This window comes from Staurois parvus, unplaced genomic scaffold, assembly GCF_062004578.1.
Source record: "Staurois parvus isolate SC_StPar_1 unplaced genomic scaffold, SC_StPar_1.0 ptg000644l, whole genome shotgun sequence".
In the NCBI taxonomy this organism is placed as follows: Eukaryota; Metazoa; Chordata; class Amphibia; order Anura; family Ranidae; genus Staurois; species Staurois parvus.
In genome coordinates, this window is record NW_028318440.1 from 2,292,226 (window position 1) to 2,314,634 (window position 22,409).

The following is a 22,409-nucleotide window of genomic DNA, read 5'->3' on the forward strand; positions in this document are numbered from 1 at the left end:
TATGATTGAACATGATCACTTGATACCGTGACTGCTCACAGCGACCATGTACCGAGCACTATGATCCACTGTGTAATGGGATCACAGCACTGCCAGTGCACATGTGCTTAGTGACATAAGGGTATGTCGCTGAGCCTTCAGCAGCTGCCCGCTAGCGGTAAGTCTATTGCTGGGGGGGCAGCAAGTGGTTAAAGAAAACTTATTTTATTTTTAGTCATTAAAGAAATGTATATAGCTCTGAAAGTTTACATATACTAGGGCCAGTTTAGACAGGAGCCAGTTAACCTACCAGTTTGTCTGTAGAGTGTGGGAGGAAAGCAGAGTACCCAGAGGATACCTGCACAGGGAGAACATGAAAACTCCATGCGGGTAGTGCCGTGATTGGGATTCAAACAGATTACCCTAGTACTGCTAGCAGAAGTTCCAAACACTTAACTATGTGCATCGAAGATCAACTAAAAACTCTAAAAGCTGCCAAATATATGTAAAAGCATCTAAATGGGCCTAAATGAGGCCAAAAGCAATAACATTCAAACACAGGAAAAAGATCTGAAAGGCATACAAGTTGTTTATACTTCCCAGATCACTGTGTAAAAGAGCTAAACACAGGAGTGCCAGTGTGAATGAAGCCTTGGACCTAATGCACATGGATGTTTATTAGCGCCAAAGTCCTCAAACGTAAAATCCCTGATGCTTTTTTATGTCTGGGTAGCTGCAGGCAACACATACAGCCTGCCATAAAAGTGAAAGATTGTGTACACCCATTCTCAACCCTCAACTGGCAATGCTTCCATGCTTTAGCATTTACCAACATACCGTATTTCCTTAACTCGCGTTCAGGTAAAACCGCTGTGCATGCATGGGTAAATTGCTAATGCACAAAACTATCTATATTTAGTAGTATATGAATATATACAGCCATTCACATGTATGGCAGGCTGTACACACCATCTCTGGCTCCTTGAATGAGGGAAAGTGTTGGGGATTTTATGTCTGAGAATTTTGGAACTAATAAATATCAGTGTGCATGAGGCCCTAAAGTCGAGCCTTATTGCCTTCCTACTTCCTAAGTCTCACTCTTGATTACTGAGGCCACCTACCCTCATAAAGCACCAAAAAGCAAGCTCATGAGTGGGGGGGCAGGGTGGCACCCAGCTTGACTATTATTTAGGTTGAGATTCGTATGCAAGTTAAGCAGCCTAGATTTTTGGATCTACTAGCTGTATTGACATGTGGTTTTTCCTGAAGGTAACTTTTTTGTATTTTTCATCATATGATCAGTATAAGTAGTCCAGGTTTGTGACAATTTTACTTTAACCACCTCCCGCCCGCCATATAGTAATATGACGGACGCAAGGTGGTTCTCTCGTTCTGAGAGGACGTCATATGACGTCCTCCCATTCTCACAGTGGATCACGGAAAGAGCCGAAGATGTCGGCTCGGTCATGTGATCAGCTGTGTCCAATCACAGCTGATGACATGTAAACAGGGAAATGCCAGTTATCGGCATTTCTCTCCTCTCGAGCTGTCACACTGACAGCTTGTGAGGAGAGGTAATCGGCTTTCCGCGGAGGGTACATCTACACTGATCATCAGGGCACTGATGATCAGTGTGCCCTGATGATCAGTGTGCCCTGATGATCAGTGTAGCCCCAGCAGTGCCACCTGTCAGTGTCGATCAGTCCCTTGTCTCAGTGGAGTGGTCATCAGTGCCTCGTGCCAGTGCCCATCAGTGCCACATATCAGTGCCTACCAGTGCACATCAATGCCACATATCAGTGTCCATCTGAGCTGCCTTTCAGTGTCACCGATCAGTGTCTGTCAGTGCCACCTATCAATGCCAATCAGTGCTGCCTATCAGTGCCAGTCAGTGCCGCCTATCAGTGCTGCAATTCTGTGCCCATCAGTGTCACCTACCAGTGCCTCCTCATCAGTGCCCATCAGTGCAGCCTATCAGTGCCCATCACTGCAGCCTCATTAGCGCATATCAGTGAAGGAGAAAAATCACTTATTTACAATATTTTATAACAAAAACTAAGAAAAAACATTTTTTGTTCCAAATTTTCAGTGTTTTTTCGGTTTAAGAAAAAATAAAAAACCCAGAGTTGATTAATTACCACCAAAATAAAGTTCTATCTGTCACAAAAAAATGATAAAAATGTCATATGGGTACAGTGTTGTATGACTGCGCAATTGTCATTCAAAGTGCGACAGCGCTGAAAGCTGGAAATTGGCCTGGGCAGGAAGGGGGTATAAGTGCCCTGTAGGCTAGCGGTAAGCACAAAGTTTAAAAATGTCCTAGTGATAACCTATTGATTGAACATGTAAGATACTCTGAATAAAAATTGCCTGCATAGCACATGTATGAAGGTCATCTTATATAGACCTTGCTTTATGCTTTCCTGTAAACTCTTCCTCTTGTGTAGTTAAAGTACTGTTGATTGTAAGTTGAAACTACACTTTTTGTATTTAGTAAAATATTCTAACTAGACAGTTTGTAGGAATATTAGCAGAACAGTTATTTTTGTTTACATATGGATTGTGTAAAGTAATGTTTTTGCCTCTTGTACTTTTGCAGCTATCGGCACATGATGCATTTATCATCTCCCAACCTGTGTCAACTCCATTACCACTCAGGTAGCCTTTTAATAAAAGTAAAATTCTTATGTTTGTATTGGTCATCCTAACTCCCCTGGGTTTATGTGCCAGGTTTATGTAAATATGTCCAGAAGCTAGTTATCGAACGTAAATTAGAAACATGCTAGTTGTGAAATATGGTGAGTCGTTCATTTCAGGGGAGCTGCTATAAAATGTAAGTAATATTGAAAATCATGAATTAGCTTGATGAAAAATTTATTCTTTTATCTAAAATGTCCCCCCCCCAAAAAAAGAAAAGACCATAACATTCAATGTGTATCTAGGATCAAAATGTAAAATCATTCATTCATTTCCACATTGTATTTCAATTATTCCTCCACTTTGTACTATTACTACTCTCCCTTGTTGGTACCAAGAAGCATCTGGTTGATCGTGGGCCATGCTGTTGTAACCCCTTTCCTCCTCTCATTGGTTCTGGAATGGCCATATGGTTGTCAGTGGCCTGCACGTGGGCTGTGGCAGACACCTTGCTGGTTTTGTATGCATGCCCTGGGGCTGTGGGAGTGCATGATGCGGGTCTCCTGCCCTGTTTGGGTTGCCTGTACTACTGTGAGCAGGGGGTACTCTGCGCCCCTTCTTCAGGGCCAAGGTACTATGTTAAGCTGCTTGTGGGTGTGCGATGAACCTGCCGTAGCAGGTCTTTCCTTTTTAATTTCCGAAGTAAATCATTCAAGGATCCATGTCGAGTAAGGCCACCTCTGGAGCTCCCGTGTATAATAATTGGTTAGTGTGCTTGTGCTGTAATTTTTTGCATGGCATTTTAAAGAAGCTATTTTTTTTTTATCATTATCACAATGCTAAGTATGTACATGATATGGGCACAGTTATAAGTGGAACTATATCTATTTGCCAGTGATGATATTCCTATATATTTTCTGTATTTCTAAAATATCCAAAAGACCACAGCCATTATTCTGACTTGGTAAATTGAGCACAATCTGTTCTGCCACTGGTGTCCCTGAGAGAGCAAAAATGGGTTTTGCTTAATTTCTCTAGTAAATTTTATTTTTTTTTTTAAATTTAAAATTAAAAGTATTTAAAGCCAGCTGCCAAATTGTTATCTATTATCACAGGTGCCATTTAAAGCAGTATTAAACCCAAAAGCAAACATTATTCAAAAATAAATATAACAACATTATCTTACCAGTTCTTAGAGGTGGTGGCTGCATTCGTTTTCTTATTTAGGCTTTCTTTCTTCTCTTTTTATCTGGTGATCTGGCCGATAAGTCTGTTGTTTTTTTTTTTTTTTCAAGAGAACAAGCTGCCCTGCAGATATATCAGATACAGGAATGAGACAAACCATGTACAACTGACAGGGATGCTTAAAATGATCAGCTTTTCCAGGAAATGCTTTTATTGAATAATTTGCAATAAATAGGTCCAAACATTGACAGCAAGTTACTGTATGGTATATAAGGCTGCAATAATCAGAAGTGACAAAACACGGTAATTCCTCCAAATGCAGCATAAAACAGTACAAAAAGAAAATATACATAACTTAGCAAGGTGCATATACACAGTCACAACCAAACGAGTAATGGAATGCTAGTCAGTGAGAGCACTTAGGGACAAGGTCAAAGAACAAATTGGGAAACCGGTAAAAATGAAGAAGTATGTTCTTTATTGTACAGGGAAAGGCAAAGAGAGAGAAGAGGGGGATGGGGTGGGGGAGAGGGGAAGGGACACAAGGAGGGGGATAAAAAGGACATGAATCTCACAGGACAAGAAATCAGCAATTAGCTGAATGTACGTTTAGAAGGTTACAGGGTTAACACTAGGCTAGGGTGCCACAATATTTGGCAAGTTTTTCACACTTGCACAGAATGAGTCTGAGTTTCCCATTTCAGTTGGATTTCCTTCCATGCATAGAAGGCAGTATATAAAAGGAACAACTTAAGAATGTGTGAGGTCTCAATATTGTCGGTAACACCAAGGAGGATATACAGTATATGTAAAACCTTTAGTTGGTGTACATTATCCTACTCTGCTAGTACAGCTAACATTCCCCTTACAATGCTGTTGTCCAAATGTGTCCTCTATGCTTCTTCATCCAGGGTACAGGCACTCTAATACAGGAGGTGTGTTACTTGGCCAGATCACCTGGTAAAAACAGGGGAAAAGCCTAAAAAAGTAAACTAATGTAGCTACTTTATCTAATGATTTGTAAGCTGCAGTATTTTTTGGGTTTAATATTGCTTTAAAATGTTAAAATATAAAGTCACAGAACTTAAGCATCACCATTCTTTACTATTTAGCTAATGGTGAATAGGTGACATCTAGTTTTACTTTTGTTCAAGTCTTCTCTGGTGTATACAAAACCAAGCATGTTACAAAAAGAGTCAGGGCAAGAGCATAAACTGGCCAACAGATACTTCTTTGACAGCAGCAATAATATAATGGTTTGCTATAGGAAAACGGATATATTTTTTCTCTACAAACTATCAAACCATGACAGCTGTAAAATTGTGCAATTGCTCTTGATCTGAAGATATTTCTGAAGTCAAGGATGCAAGATTTAATTTATTGATTTAAGTGTTTTTGTTACATGGTTTGTTTTTTAAGTCAATCTGTGTTTGCTTTTTCCAGTGGAGCCAATTTTATTACACTGGTGATGAGTCTGGGTCCAGACAACTGTGCCACCTTACTGCATTTTGTACTGCTAGAGAGCAAAATCCTCCTACATTCCCTTCGACCGGCGGTCCTGACTAGTGTGGCTGAAGCCGTTGTGGCTGTAAGTATGGCACGAACTTGTAAAATGCTGCATACTTCTATTTCTTATACAGACACACCTGCTGACTGTCTGCTTCAGAGAGCCTTTGTCACTCTTGGATGTGTCAAAGGTAAAATGAAAATACAACTTATTATAAAATAAAAGTACTGGCTGACCAAACAGACTGTTGTATACTTCTAGATTATGCATTTGATCTGTGGTGACAGGGTCACTTTTTAAAGATGAAGTTTAGCTGATTTTTGCTTTCTTTAGCTTTACAGACACTACTTACCTTTTAAAAGATAAGTTCACCTTTGGGAAGGTATTCCAGGGTGGTACATGTAACATGTTCCCACTCCTGCAGCCTCTCCCCAATACCCCTGCTAATTGTAACGGTAGGCCAGGGATCTTTTCTCTGCACTCACTGTCACAATTTGAATAGAGTTCTGTGAGTTAATGAACTACAAGTACAGACAGCCTTTGCAGTTGATAGCTTGTAGTTCTAAATGAACTACCAGATCACCAGTGAGCACTCTAGGTAGTTCATTGATTCTTCCTGACATCATGTAACTGCCTGCCCCCAAAAGGTACAAGCAGACAGATACGATGGCAGTCTGCAGGATCTGTTGACCGCGGGTGCAATAGTTTACAAAAAAAAAAAAAGTGGTCCTTTTTTACCTCTAAAAATAAAAAATGTGCATTTATTATTTTATATATTTTTTTTTTTTTTAGAAAGGAGAACTTCTCCTTTAATAACGGATGTTCAATGTTATCCAGGCAGCTAGATTCTGAAGAAATCTTTACTGCATATGTGCCCCAATCCTCTTCCTGTGGCTGAACTTCCGGCCTGCAAGGGAATAATAGCTTGGAGCTGAGCTACTGTGCTGCTGCCTGTAACTCTGTGAATGGGGGAGAGAATCTTGTAACTCATCAGACTTTCTTTATTAAACAAATCATATTACAGACAGTGACAGCCATCAAAGAACATTTTTTAATGAATGAGAATGGGCTGGGGCCTCCTCCTGAAGTTTTCTTTTCACATCAGCTCAGCTCGAAGCTATTAACCCTATGCGTACGGATAGTTCAGCCACAGGAAGAGGACGGGGCATCCCTGCAATGAAGATTTCTTCCGGATCTAGCTGTCTGCACGACAAAGGACATCCTTCATTATAGGTAAGTATGTCACCAAAGCCGTAGCTTTCAGACACACACACGCACACGCACACACACGCACGCTCAAAAGTTTGTATACCCTGGCAGGAATTGTGAAATTTTGGCATTGATATTGAAAATATGACTGATCGTGCCAAAAAATGCTCTTTTATTGAAGGATGATGATCATATGAAGCCATTTATTAAATAGTTGTTTGGCTTCTTTTTAAATCATAACAGAAATCACCCAAATGGCTATGATCAAAAGTTTACATACCCTGGAATGTTTGGCCTTGGTACAGACACACAAGGTGACACACACGGGTTAAAAAGCCAATTAGAGGTTAATGTCCCACATCTGTGGCTTTTAATTTTGCATTTAGTGTCAGTGTATAAATAGTCAATGAGTTTGTTAGCTCTTACGTGGAAGCATTGACTAGGCTAGATACTGAGCCATGGGGATCAGAAAAGAACTGTCAAACGTCCTGCATAACAAGGTAATGGAACTTTTTAAAGATGGAAAAGGACATATAAAGATGTTCAAAGCCTTGAATATGCCAATCAGTACTGGTAAATCCCCTATGAAGAAGTGGAAAGTTCAGGGATTTCTTGATACCAAGCCAAGGTCAGGTAGACCAAGAAAGATTGCAGCCACAACTGCAGGAAGAATTGTTTGGGATACAAAGGGAGACCCATAGGTAACCACAAGAAAAATACAGGCTCTGGAAAAGTGTGGTTGCTTTGAAGGAGCACAATATGATGACACTTGAACAAAAATGACCTGCATGGTCGAGGTGCCAGAAAGAAGCCTTTACTGCATCAATGACACAAAAAGGCCTGGTTAGGCATGTCAAGGTGTTGTCAGGCATATTGTAACTTTTTTGTGGCATTGGTGCAGTAAAAGCTTCTTTCTCGCACCTCGACCAAACAGCTAATTTTTGTTCAAGTATCACTGTATTGTACTCCTTAAAAATAACCTCACCATCTTTTTCCAGAGCAACCTGTTTTTCTTTTGCGGTTGCCCGTGGGTTTTTCTTTGAATCCCGGACAATTCTTCAGTCAGTTATGGCTGCAATCTTTCTTGGTCTACCTGACCTTGGCTTGGTATCAAGAGATCCCCAAAGTTTCCACTTCTTAATAGGTGATTTAACAGTACTGATTGGCATATTCAAGGCTTTGGACATCTTTATAAAGTTCCATTACCTTGTTACGCAGGACTTTTGACAGTTCTTTTCTCATCCCCATGGCTCAGTATCTAGCCTAGTCAGTGCTTTCACGTAAGAGCTAACTCATTGAATATTTATACACTGACACTAATTGCAATTTAAAAAGCCACAGATATGGGACATTAACCTCCAATTGGCATTTTAACCCATGTGTGTCACCTTGTGTGTCTGTATCAAGGCCAAACATTCCAGGGTATGTAAACTTTTGATCATGGCCATTTGGGTGATTTCTGTTATCGTTCTGATTTAAAAAGGAGCCAAACAACTATTTGATAATAAATGGCTTCATGTGATTATCATCCTTCAATAAAAGAGCATTTTTTGGCATGATCAGTCCTATTTTCAATATCAATGCCAAAATTTCACAATTTTTGCAAGGGTATGCAAACTATTGAGCACAACTGTATATATGCAAATTTCACTGCATTCTTTAAAATAGCAAAACTTCTACTGAAGTATGTATTCTTAACTGAAAAAAGTACCTTTTAATGCTCTCTGCCTCCTTCAGATTCCTTTTTTATGCTGCGATCTTCCTTTTAGAGGGTGGCTATGTTTTGTTCTCCATCTGTGGGAATGTTGGCACCCTCTCTTGCTTGCTCACAAGATGAACTAGGCACTATGGCAGGGGTGCTCAACCTGTGGCTCGCGTTACCTTCTGATGTGCATGTGCACTGCAATGCAGTCGCAGCGCATCATTGTGAAAGCATCCTTAAAGGGGGCTCAGGACAGTAAAGGCTTGTTTACATTTGTGGTTTGGGAGTGGATAGTTTTTACCACCCTCCCAATCACTGGTGTAGCGTCATGGGTCGCAATGGCAACCCTTCACCATACACCAGGGGGCCCTTTTGACCTCCATGTTACATTCTGGTTTACACTTTGACAGAAAGGGCAACGGGGGCGGGATATACCAGAACCAATCCTTTTCATTTTTAGCTCCTGCAACCACTGAAAGCTGGCTTCGTCTCCTCTTCCTTCCATTGCCATTCAGTGCCTGCAGAAGGAAAAGTTCATTATGCTATTCAAAATAAAAAATTTGAGATTCAGAACCATTTGCATATTTTTGCATAGTTACATTGGTGCAGCTTGGACTGAATATTTTCCATCTCATCCATTCTGAGAACACTTTGCATTCACTGAGAAAATTCAAAGTGTTCTCTAAATGATGTCTATGCTTGAGTAACCTCCTATCTTAACTAAGCAACAGGGCAGTTTCTTGGCACAGGACCTGGAAGCTAGTAGCGATTTCTATAGTTTGTGGTACCTAAAACACCGCTTCTAGTTTCTACAGAAATCAGCCAGATATAACATATGTATACTTTGATCCAAGCTTGACCAATGTAAAATGCAAAAATATCCATACTTGTGACGGACCGCCTGGCACCCCAATGGGGTGCCTCTGCCAGAAAGCTGCTTCCTCGTCACTGGCACCCAGGAACAAGTGATTATAGCTGAGAATTGCACCTAAGAACTAGCCGACACTAGCTTAAGTGCAAACAGGAAATGTTTTTATTGAAAATTCACACAGAATTTATACCACACAAAATCAGGTAAGAGTTTGAACACATTATCCTAAACAATGCAAACATTAAACAGTATTATCATCAGTACAGCTTACAGCAACCTAATTAAACGGTGATCTAATTAACAGTAAGCTAAGCAACAGCCAGGCACCCTGGCCTGCTTGATTTGTCAGGGAGTCCACCCCAGACAGTCCGTCAACAAGTCCACAACCCTGAATACACAAATTACATTAAATATTTAAGGTGTTTGACTTTCACTTGTGTAATCTGTCCACTAGAAAAGTCATCAGAAGACAAAACTCATACAATGTTCCAGCAGACTGAAATATTTATCTCCCTCAAGAAATTTATGAAGGTAAATTATGTATTTAATTTATCTTCATAGATTTATTGAGGGAGATTGTTGATAAATATTTCTGTCTTAAGTGGAGGAGCTTCTCCAATTCATTCTGCTGGCAAGATACCATCTTTCCTCTGACCATTACCTGTACAAGATTAATATTACACATTTCTATCCACTCCAGAAGGGAAGCCTTATTGTCTTCAGAGAATGAATCCAAGCCTTGCTCTCAGCATTCATCACGTTGTTGTACATCTTTAGAGAATGATCTGCTCTCTCCATGGGATCAGAGGCTGAACTGAGCTCTTTTCCATGCAAACTGGGAGAAGTAGACTAAATCCCCGGTCTTCTCCATGGGCCATAATCGGTGGGTAGAAGACTAGCCCCTAGTCCCCTCCAAAAGCCCCTGTCCCATTTGGGTTTGTCACACTACCTGTCAGCTTTAAGAAGTGATTGTGTATTGATTATTTTTGGAAAATACGTATATTGTATAGTGTCACTTGAAGGGGTTATAAAGGCAATAGGATTTTTACCTTAATGCTTTTTCTGCTTTAAGGTAAAACACCTTTCAATAGCTTCACCCCCTAACCCACCCATTAAACACTTACCTGAGCCCTCTATCGATCCAGCTCTGTGCCTGTCTGAAGCAGCTCTTCTCACAGGAGACTTAGCAGAAGTGGGAGCTGTTTGCTCCTGCTGCTGTCAGTCAAATCTTGTGAGGAGTGTGTGTATATATGGATGCGCACAGCCCGGCTCTGGAACACACCCACATGAGTGCCCCCATAGTAAGCAGCTTTCTTGTAGGGGCATTCAGAAGAAGAGGAACATAGAGTGTTGACGAGGGACCCCAGAACAGGAGGTTCGGGGTCGCTCTGTGCAAAACCATTGCACAGAGCAGGTAAGCATAATATGTTTATTATTTCTTGTATATAAAGAAATATATATATTAACAAAATTAAGCTTTACGACTGCTTTAAGAGTTTTATTTACTTACTGAAAATCTATTTCTTTGAGTTCATTAAGGAAGTTAGGAGCCTGTTGGGTTGTACTGCTGCCTACTGGAGGAGCAATGCCCCCAAAATAGTGGCCAGCCCAGTATAGCCCCTTCTACTCTGAGCATGCTTCAGTTTGGGCTGTCTTCAGAAAAGTAATAGAGGGGGAATCTTCCAATGAGGACACTAGTTCTGGTGATCTGGGGGGCCCCGAGGGATTTCCTTAATTTGCAGTGATATCCTCTCACTTCCTGTTTTGGCTGTGGGACTGGAAGTGAAGGAAAATATCCCCAATGGGGAACAGATGGCAAAAAAAGAGATGGGAGATAAATCTCTCTTATTCTATCCAAAATTGGAGAAAAAGTTTTGCCTGCAGTTCTTTAAAACAATAAGCTGGAATGAAGAACTGTCTGAGCCACTGAAAAATGGTAGAAAAAGAAGGGGCCATCAGGGATGACAGAGAAACCGTCTTTTTTTATTTATTTATTTATTTTTTTATATATGGAAGCAGTGGTTATGCGGTAGACATGCACTGCACAAACTACTGTCTAGCTAATGAAGGGAAATCCTCTGATGAACCGGAGCCAGACAGAGAAAGAACAGTGTCCTGGTTGAGGTGAACAGCTGAAACCACCGTAGGAAGGAGGCTCTAGGCCTCAACACTACCTTGTCCCCATGTGCAAGACCGAAATAATTTTTCTGTACAGGATAAAGCTGATAGGTCAAATGCACCTCGCTAAGGTGATGGCAACAAACGCAAGCTTGTGAGTGAGAGCAGAAGGGGAGTATCCTTGAAATGGTGGTTTCTGGGCAGTCAACAGAACCAGGTTAGGATCCTACGGAGTTTCAGGTGAGCGCACAGGAGGAGCCACAGAGAGATGCCCTGTAAAAATGTCTTAAAGCTGAACTCTAGGGAAAACATAAAAATGTCCTTGCTGTGGGGCTGTCCCACACTACTATGGCTAAATGCTTAGGTTTATGCTTAAGTTACCAAGAAAAAGTACTTGCATCATTTCTTGTTCCCCTGGCAGCTTGCACTCAACTCTTCATCCTCTTGCTCTGGCTTGTGGGTGTTATCACATACAGTACTGGACTTGTGGGCACTGTAGACAGACCAAGGATAAATTTATTATGGTAGGAGCAGCAGCGAGAAGGTGTCTACACTGAGTGGAAGGAAATAGTACATGGAGGATGCACACAATACTCTTAGTGAATGATATCTGTGCTCAGTCCCTCATCGTTAACCCCTTTCATTGTAAACTGAAAACCCCATTCACAGCAACAGAAAATGAGGATTGCAAATGATGCCAAGTGGCCATAGTAACAAGGTAGACCTACACAACCTACTCACACAGGGATTCTTCAGAAATACCTGGAAAGCACTCAGCGGCTAACACAGTACACTTGGGTATAGAACACCCTACAATGAATAGCCCAGTCCTCAAAGATCATATGCCAGGCTAGCACTGCAATAGTTCAGTCCAGCATGGTCTGCGTACAGCCTCCATAGCTAGTGCTGAGGAGCTGATGATCAAAGAGATCTGCTCATCAGCTTGTAGAGGAAGATTAAGAATATTGGCTAGCAAAAAAGTTAGACTTCTTCTGCAGAGCAGAGAAAAGGTTTCCATCCTCTTTAGGCCTCTTGCACACTGCTGCTTGAAAATGCTTCCAGCATACAGTGATTTTTTTTTTACTGATCTAAAATGCATACCATTGTTTTTAATATGCCTGTACACACAGGTAAGTAAACAAGCACTTTGTATTGATCAGTAAATGGGGGGGGGGAGAAAAAAATGGAGATACTCAGTATTTTTACTCGCACAGATACCATTTTTCCTGTTTGTGTATTCATATTCACAAATACACGCAAATACATGCAAGGTATATTTATCCCTCCCTCATGGTTTTTTTCTGCCAGGAATGTCTGATGCTCCTACATCAGTGCAGTGTGCAAGAGGCCTAAGGCATTAGCAAAATACATGAGGTATGCTTAAAAGAAGGAGAGGTTAAACGTTGTACAAGGCTGGCTGCATTTGTTTGTCTACAAGGGTGCAAATACTTCTGTGGACAGCAATATAACCCAGCAGTCTTTGTACTGCTGTGTTCCTCAATAAACAACAAAAAAAGAAGAAACTTTATATTGTGTATGGGAATCAGTCAGCATCTACTTTAAATGTTTTTGTATTCCAAAATAGGAAACACTGTCTGCATTTTATTAGACCCTGCAGGCAATGCCCCCAGTTTTTGTAAATTTGTCCTATTGCAGATAGTGATGAGGGCTTTTCTTTAGAGGTGTATACCTTACAGAACTTTAAAGAGAACCAGTTACACATTGATATCTGTAATAAACTGAATTTTCACTCCGTACTTTTTGCTTGGTATGGCAGCCTTATATATTGGGGATTCTTGATGTTTGGTGTGTTTTTTTTTTTTTTTTTTTTTTTCTTTTTCCTTCCTGAGCTCAATGCTGATTACAGACACTCAGTAAATTGTCATATGAGAAAAATGTTCTCAGGATTACATGAATGTAAAGAAAGCTTTGATAGTTTTACCTTCTTCCAGCAGAATGCTGGAAACTCCCAGAGAATGAGTGTTATCTGTCTTGAGCTCGGGCAGGAGAAAGGTCTGCCTCCATGGGGTCCTTACAGTCGGTGACAATTTGGCTGAAGTTCTGACAGGGAGAAAATACATATAAGTTGCATATACACCTTTTCCTCAGAGGTAAGCATGCTGTGTTATAACAATTTAGCAGAGGGTGGGTGATTCAGATCAAATTACTTGCTTCTAACTTGTTCTCTTTATTCATATATTATGCTGTCGGCACCTTAGGTTTTGACAAGCATGAAATTTAGTGTGAAGATACCTGCCTATCATGCTGTTATCACATAGTGAATATGGGTATACTCTAACACCCTGTCCTGAGATATTTGTATTAAGTAACCTTTGTGAAGGTTGCCTTTTGGTGAACCTTTTACGACAAAAGTTCCTGAATTCAAACAATAATATAATACTAATTGTTGGTGATAAAAGCATATTTTTAGTATTAAAGCTTCAGCTAATACTGGCTAGGTTATACCTAGCTGAGCTAGTCTAGCTCTTTTTTGGTCAGAAACTCATTTAATTTGTGTGCTCTTTATCTTAATATGCATGTACAGTAGATGAATTGTGGTTTAGGTTTAGAAGTACAGCTGAGTGTATAGAATTTATATATTCTAATTTTGTCTCTAGATGATCTTCCCTTTCCAGTGGCAGTGCCCATATGTTCCCTTGTGCCCATTATCTCTCGCAGGAGTACTTAGTGCTCCTATCCCATTTATTGTTGGAGTGGACTCTCGGTATTTTGACTTATATGACCCACCTCAGGATGTTGTGTGCATCGATTTGGACACAAGCATGATTTACACGTAAGTATTTGAAGTAAAGTAATATAATATATACAATATAAATATATGGCGAGCGCTGAAATGAGGAAAACAAGCTGCTAGCACAAGAGACAGTGACAACGGATCTTGTAAGAAAAGGTAAGCAAAGTGCTGCGCTGAATATTAAATACAAGAAATTATAACACCAGTGCAAATTTATAAATTAATGTTAAATCAAGAAAATTAATCTCATTCTGGCTGTGTAAATGAGTAAAATTAATGTTTAAATTATTATTATTCAAAGTACTGATGAAATTCAGTGACTCGTCACCCTGCCATAAGAGGAGCACATCATCGATGTACCTACGATAAAATATTAACTCAGGTCAGCCTCTTGAGTAGATTAAATCTTCCCATCGGGCCATAAAAAGGGAGCAAACTTGGCCTGCTTTTTATTAGTGGCTGATTTTTTATATTTTATATCTTATTTTATTGGGCTGATTTTTTCCAGTTCTTCATCATAATATGGGGCAATATCACTGCCTGATATTGATATTTTCAGGCTTTGTGACTGTATTTGGACCTTGATATCATGGTGATTGTCTCTTTTAATAAATTTTATTTTTTAGTGACTTTCTCATATCTATTAATTCGTCATTCAGGATTTATGTTTTCCGTAAATATTTATAATATAAATATTTTTTTCTATATTATTTTCTTTTACTGCTTTCAGTCTTGAAGATACCAGCGGTGATGTTTTTTTTTTTTTCTTTTTTAGGCCCCAGTATAATGGGTCCTTAATTGTGGTTTACTTGTACTACATACTGGTAATGTCTCCTATTTGTGAGCTACAAGAAAATGGCGCCAGCCAATCTGTTGCGCGCCTTACATGCTATTTAAATGAGGTCCGTTTTAGATGTCGGCAATAGGCGTACCCCTGAGGACGTGCACGCACCTGAAACATGTTTGGTAGAGCCTATGTGTTGACATCACGTCGCCACGTCCATTCACAGGAGCGGTGGCCATCTTGGTATGTGGAAAGACACGTTTGTTTTATTTCGCCACGTGGAATGTTTTATTCCACGTGGCGTTCTACACTATATATCAATTTCTGGGCTCCTGTGGTGAGCTTTCTTCCTTAGGAGAAGTCCTTCTGGTCAAAGATTTCAAGTCTTCATCTGAGAGTTTACACAATGCTGCTATAATAGGTAGCTTTCTGGTGAGTGCATAGCGGTGGTGGATTGTCTCACTGGATTCCATAGCACCTGTTTTGAATTGAACACTACTGTGTCTTGTAGTGCCATGGACACATTGGGGTTTATTTACTAAAGCTGGAGAGTCCAAAATAAGACTCCCTTCTGCATAGAAACCAATCAGCTTCTAACCTCAGCTTGTTCAATGAAGCTTTGGCAATGAAACCTGGAAGCTGATTGGTTTCTATGCAGAAGTGAGTCTGATTTTGCACTCTCTAGCTTTAGTAAATAAACCCCATTGCTTCATCTTACCTACACTGATTGCTTTGGAACTCAGCACTGCTGTGTCTGCTGTGTTCTGTAGTGCCACGGACACATCACTCTACTTTGTTTCACTTACACTGATTTATTTCATTTTGTGGATGCCATATATTTGTTCATTGAATTATTTAGTTTATGGATTGATTATTTTACACTTAGCCTTTATTTGTGTGATTTATATTATATAATTTTCACTGGTGTTATAATTTCTTGTATTTAATACTCAGCGCAGCACTTTGCAAATATAATATATACATTTACAGTTAATTCAATGGACGCATAAACATAACTCTCCGTTCGGAGGTCTAGGTCTGTACGCTCATGTGATTGAAGGAATTTGTGAAAAAATGCTATAAATTTAGAATGCTTTCAAAAATAATTAAGCAAGTTTTTTATTTTTAAATTAACCTACGAAATGCATAAACGGGAAACAAAAGTGAAATCCACCTTTTGCCTCTAAAACCTCAATTCCTCTATATACACTTGTACGATTTATGGATTTTACATGCATACAGTCCAGTGTATGAATAATATATTATACCAAACAGCTGTTAATGATACATTACATAACGTGCAGCTTAAAATACATTCTTTAAATCAAACAAAATCAGCTGTATAAGAGGAATGAGTGGGAAGGAGAGCGATACAAGGATATGTGTCTGCAGGCAATTGTGAAGTATAGTGAAGGTTCTTTGCAGATTTACGGCTTCATTTCTGCACAAGACGTTGGGGATTTGGTCAAAATTAATGGTTTCCCCAAAGCTGAGATGTACAGGCAAATACTTATCCATCATGCAGTACCAACAGGGAGGTGTCTGACTGATGCCAAATTCATTCTGCAGCAGGACAGGGACCACAATCGTACAGCAAAAAGGCCTTAGGAACGGTCTTCAGAAGAAGAGCAAGTAGTCCTGGAAGAGATGATATGGTCCCACAATGCTCTGATATCAACATCATAGTATTATGTGAGAAAACAAAAGCAACTGTGAGGCAGCCGAAACACTTTTTTTTTTGTCAAGCTGTTTACAAATGATTGTAACAATACATATAAGGGGAATTGGAAAGTGTATCATCTACTCACCAAAACATTTGAAAAATCAGAAAGCTACTTCTTCAAAGAGCAGTATACTACAAGGTAGTGCATAAAAGGATCACCGTAATTTCTTATCCAAAGTAGCTCACAGATCTATAAAAATAAGGTAAGGTAAAAATGCTGTTAAACTAATACAAAAGACTAAAAAAAGGGTTAACCAAAGACCTGAACAGCCGATATATGAGGGATTACATTCAAAATCATCCAATATTCATATCGGCTACCATATGTTTGCTGACTCACCCATAACAAACACAAGTGAAAATTGGTGGGTGTGGCCACCGAAACTCATACTGGAAACATGTGCATAGGTAGAAGAGTGCCCCAAAAAGTTTCATTTGGGACCATGCAGCTTTATCAAAGGGCTTTATTAGAAAATACAAATGAATGTGCATTGCACTAGTATACACACAGAAGCTGAGCACACCAGCACCATAACTTTACCGAATTAAAAAGAACGTTGTTTCGTCACCTTTGCAGCTGCTCATACAACCTCCAACAGACACACTAGTGGGAAGGATGAGAAAGGCTAAAGACAGACCATGTATTAAATGTAAGGGGTAGATGATTATCATTCAGTAGTGTCCCATTTAGTGGAGATAGGAATCCGGTTGGGGACCAGTTGTCCTATAGCCATATATAATGAATAATTATAGGACACCTAAGAGTCCAATTACATTTTGCAAATGAGGCTTGCCGGTCACAATCCGGATAGGAGTGTCCCATAAGTTGGCCAGTTTAGGTCATATAATGTACCACCATCTGCTCCATTAACACACAGTTATCAGGTGACCAAATTCATGAATAGCTGTGTAAATATACAAGTGTTCCATTTCTCACCATCCCTTAGGTATTCACTGGGCTTAATTCCAGCAAGCCAAGAGTATACCCCGTACATTTAATACATGGTTTATCTTTATCCTTTCTTGCCCTCTCCCCCTAGTGTGTATGTTGGATGTTGTATGAGCAGCTGCTAAGGTGATGAGACAATGTTGTCTTTTTAGTTTGGTGAAGTTGCGGTGGTGGTGTGCTCAGCTTCTGTGTGTATACTTGTGCAATGCACATTTGTTTTCTATTTTCTAATACAGCCATTTGATAAAGCTGCATGATCCCACATGAAACTATCTGTTTTGGGGAACTCTTCTCCCTATGCATATATGTAAAAATTCTGTTACCCCCAAGGCACTTGTATCATACAGAAAAGTAAATATCTTTAACCACTTTCCTGGCGCCCTATAGCAGATATACAGTCAGGTCCATAAATGTTGGGACATTGACACTATTCTAAAAGTTTTGGCTCTATACACCACCACAATGTATTTGAAATGAAACGAACAAGATGTGCTTTAACTGCAGACTGTCAGCTTTAATTTGAGGGTATTTACATCCAAATCAGGTGAACGGTGTAGGAATCACAACAGTTTACATATGAGCCTCCCACTTGTTAAGGGACCAAAAGTAATAAGACAATTGGCTTCTCAGCTGTTCCATGCCCAGGTGTGTGTTATTCCCTCATTATCCCAATTACAATGAGCAGATAAAAGGTCCAGAGTTCATTTCAAGTGTGCTATTTGCATTTGGAATCTGTTGCTGTCAACTCTCAAGATGAGATCCAAAGAGCTGTCACTATCAGTGAAGCAAGCCATCATTAGGCTGAAAAAACAAAACAAACCCATCAGAGAGATAGCAAAAACATTAGGCGTGGCCAAAACAACTGTTTGGAACATTCTTAAAAAGAAGGAACGCATCGGTGAGCTCACCAACACCAGAAGACCATGGAAAACAACTGTGGTGGATGACCGAAGAATTCTTTCCCTGGTGAAGAAAACACCCTTCACAACAGTTGGCCAGATCAAGAACACTCTCCAAGAGGTAGGTCTATGTGTGTCAAAGTCAACAATCAAGAGAAGACTTCACCAGAGTGAATACAGAGGGTTCACCACAAGATATAAACCATTGGTGAGCCTCAAAAACAGGAAGGCCAGATTAGAGTTTGCCAAACGACATCTAAAAAAGCCTTCACAGTTCTGGAACAACATCTTATGAGACCAAGATCAGCTTGTACCAGAGTGATGGGAAGAGAAGAGTATGGAGAAGGAAAGGAACTGCTCATGATCCTAAGCATACCACCTCATCAGTGAAGCATGGTGGTGGTAGTGTCATGGCGTGGGCATGTATGGCTGCCAATGGAACTGGTTCTCTTTGTATTTATTGATGATGTGACTGCTGACAAAAGCAGAAGGATGAATTCTGAAGTGTTTCGGGCAATATTATCTGCTCACCGTTCACCTGATTTGGATGTAAATACCCTCAAATTAAAGCTGACAGTCTGCAGTTAAAGCACATCTTGTTTGTTTCATTTCAAATCCATTGTGGTGGTGTTTAGAGCCAAAAATGTTAGAATTGTGTCGATGTCCCAATATGTATGGACCTGACTGTAAATATAGCTTGAATATGTTTTAGTAAATACCTGAATAAACTAAAATTGTGCCTGTGTCCAAATATATATGGACCTAACTGTACACCCTGTTCCAAATTATTATGCAAGTTCTATTTAAGTGTCACAAAGATTAAATATTTTGTTTTTCAGTTTAACTCATGGATGGCATTGTGTCCCAGGGCTCTTTTGATCACTGAAAACAATCTCGGACACCTGTGATAATTAGATTGGCAGGTGAGCCCAATTTAAGGAAAAACTACTAAAGGAGGGTGTTCCACATTATTAAGCAGAGCACCATTTTCAAGCAATATGGGGAAGAAAAAGGATCTCTCTGCTGCCGAAAAGAGTGAAATAGTTCAATGCCTTGGACGAAGTATGAAAACATTAGATATTTCACGAAAACTTAAGCGTGATCATCGCACTATTAAGAGATTTGTGGCTGATTCAGAGCACAGACGGTTTCTTGCAGATAAAGGCACATTGAGGAAGATTTCTGCCAGATCCATGCATCAGATCAAGAGAGCAGATGCTAAAATACCATTACATAGCAGCAAACAGATATTTGAAGCTGCTGGTGCCTCTGGAGTCCCACGGACATCAAGGTGTAGAGTCCTCCAGAGTCTTGCAACTGTGCATAAACCTTCTATTCAGCCACCAATAACCAATGCTCACAAGCAGAAACGGCTGCATTAGGCAGAAAAATACATGAAGACTAATTTTCAAACAATCCTGTTCACTGATGAGTGTCATGCAACCCTGAATGGTCCAAATGGATGGAGAAGTGGATGGTTGGTAGACGGCCACCCTGTTCCAACAAGGCTGCGACGTCAGCAAGGCGGTAGTGGAGTCATGTTTTGGGCCGGAATCATGGCAACAGAGCTGGTCGGCCCTTTTAGGGTCCCCGAAGGTGTAAAGATGACCTCTACAAAGTATGTGGAGTTTATGACTGACCATTTTCTTCCCTGGTACAGAAGGAAGAACTATGCTTTCCGTAATAAAATCATCTTCATGCATGATAATGCACCATCTCATGCTGCAAAGAATACCTCTGCATCAATGGCTGCTATGGGGATAAAAGGAGAGAAAGTCCTGGTGTGGCCTCCATCCTCCCCTGACCTCAATCCTATTGAGAACCTTTGGAGCATCCTCAAGCAAAAGATCTATGAGGGTAGGAGGCAGTTTACATCCAAACAGCAGCTCTGGGAGTCTATTCTGACATCTTGCAAACAAATTCAAGCAGAAACTATCCAAAAACTCACAAGTTCAATGGATGCAAGACTTGTGAAGCTGCTATCAAATAAGGGGTCCTATGTTAAAATGTAACGTGACCTGTTAAAATGTTTAAAAAGTTAAAATGTTGTTAAAAGTTTGATTGAAATAGCTTTTGATTTCAGTAAATATGCTGCAAATACAACAAATGACAATTTTCAGTTCTTTACAACCTATAAAGTGTTTTGAAACTTACTGTGCGTAATAACTTGGAACAGTGAATTGTAAGTTTTTTATGTTTAAAAAAAATACTATTATCATTAGGAGGTTTGTTCAATAAAATTTGAATTGTACTCTTCATAGTTGATAACATGAGAATTATCCTGACTGTTATTTACATCAATTATTTAGGTAAATGAGAAAAATATCAATTGCATAATAATTTGGAACAGGGTGTATATGGACCTAACTGTATGTTCAGCTTCTTGTGCTATTCTTCACTGAACAGGAAACCGCAGCCGAAGATTATCATCCAACAAAGTATAGCTGCTATGATCTGGATGTTCCACCTCCTCATGGCATAGTCCTGCCCACTGTGCTATTACCCACTTCGCAGAAACTAGCAGCTGGTGAATAGTGCCCTGCAGATAGTAGTTGTTTCTGTGGATTGGAGAATAGCTCAGCACTGTGAACACTGTGCAGTGGGTAATAGCACAGCGGGCAGGACACAGGCAGTGAGAGAGAATGTCCAGAGCAGAGCAGCTATTCTCTGCTGAACGACATCCTGCAGCTGCTGCTTTCTGCACAGTAGAGACTAGAATAGGGGGACTAAACACAAGAAGATTGAGACAGGCAGATGTGGACAGCAAGTAGAAGAGTCCTATATTCTAACTAAACCTGCCAGTGTCCTGAGCTGCTGGACAACATGCAGCACAATGACATTCTTCAGAAGAGGGAGGTAGCAGGGGTTAACAGTGCATCAGTGAATTAGACAGGATTACTACACTTGAACTGCCTGTAGACCCAATCAACCAGAAAACCAACTTCCCAATGCATGCTGGGATGTGTAGTTTCCTATTGTCCAAGAGAAAGAAGGGGAAATGATGTGCAACAATAAGGTCTTGCCTGCCTACATGCAACAGAAAAGAAATGGAGAAGATTTCTATGACATCCCAAGCACCTATATGTCTGGATTTTCTTAGGCTATTGAGGGTTGGATACATTCAAAGAAATTACAGTTAGGATTAGGGACATATAGGAATGCGTTTTTGTTTTGTCAGAGTTTTGCTGGAATGGGGCTTTAATAATAAGATCCTGTCTCCACCCCAAGAGGTTTTGGGGACATGATCAATCACACAAAATTTCAGTTGTGTAGGGTTATATTGTGCCTCCAAAAGTATCACCACTGAGAGTTCTTTTTGATTAGATCTCAATGCTAAGTGTACTGTGTGATGCTGTTATGGACATTTTATGGGGTCTCTCCAATATACTTAAAGCCACACAAGCATAAATGAGGTATTTAACTTATGTTAATTGACATTTCAAAAATGAGAAATGGTAAATTCCTTAATGTAATCAAAGTTCTTAAGTGGAACTTTTAATACAACATTCAGAACAGGTAAGGGCTATTTTAGATAGGATTGTAACATAGTATATTTAGGTACCTCATATCCAGACAGTGACAGCTTTTTTTGATTCTGTTATAATAGGGGGGAGGAGAAAAGAAATGTGACTTGGAAACCGCTTCCAAAGAAACCAGTGAAGAACCTACTTAGTGTGTTGAAAAAAATCCATCCTCAGCTGTTGCCTGGTAAATATCTCAGATTTTTATTTGTTAATTTGTTTTATAATGTGATCCTAAACATGTATGCAAGCTGATTGTCTGTAAAACTTGCATAGTTTCTATGCAATGACACACAGAGGGTTTGACTGCCCACCTCAAGCCCATATACAGTGGGGCAAAAAAGTATTTAGTCAGCCACCAATTGTGCAAGTTCTCCCACTTAAAAAGATGAGAGAGGCCTGTAATTGGCATCATAGGTAGACCTCAACTATGAGAGACAAAATGAGAAAAAAAATCCAGACACTCACATTGGGTGATTTGGAAAGAATTTATTTGCAAATTATGGAGGAAAATAAGTATTTGGTCAATATCAAAAGATCATCTCAATACTTTGTTATATATCCTTTGTT

At 39.9% G+C, this 22,409-nt stretch overlaps 1 protein-coding gene across 1 annotated transcript in view; it reads left to right on the forward strand.

Annotated features, from left to right (window-relative positions):
• Window positions 1-22,409, forward strand: part of DENND4C (DENN domain containing 4C) — a 180,365-nt gene that overhangs the window by 78,999 nt on the left and 78,957 nt on the right. Inside the window, exons 8-11 of the mRNA XM_089693962.1 lie at window positions 2,579-2,637; window positions 5,245-5,389; window positions 13,827-14,002; window positions 21,926-22,026. Coding sequence (XP_089550088.1) covers window positions 2,579-2,637; window positions 5,245-5,389; window positions 13,827-14,002; window positions 21,926-22,026 — 481 coding nt within the window. The remainder of the gene's footprint in view (window positions 1-2,578; window positions 2,638-5,244; window positions 5,390-13,826; window positions 14,003-21,925; window positions 22,027-22,409) is intronic.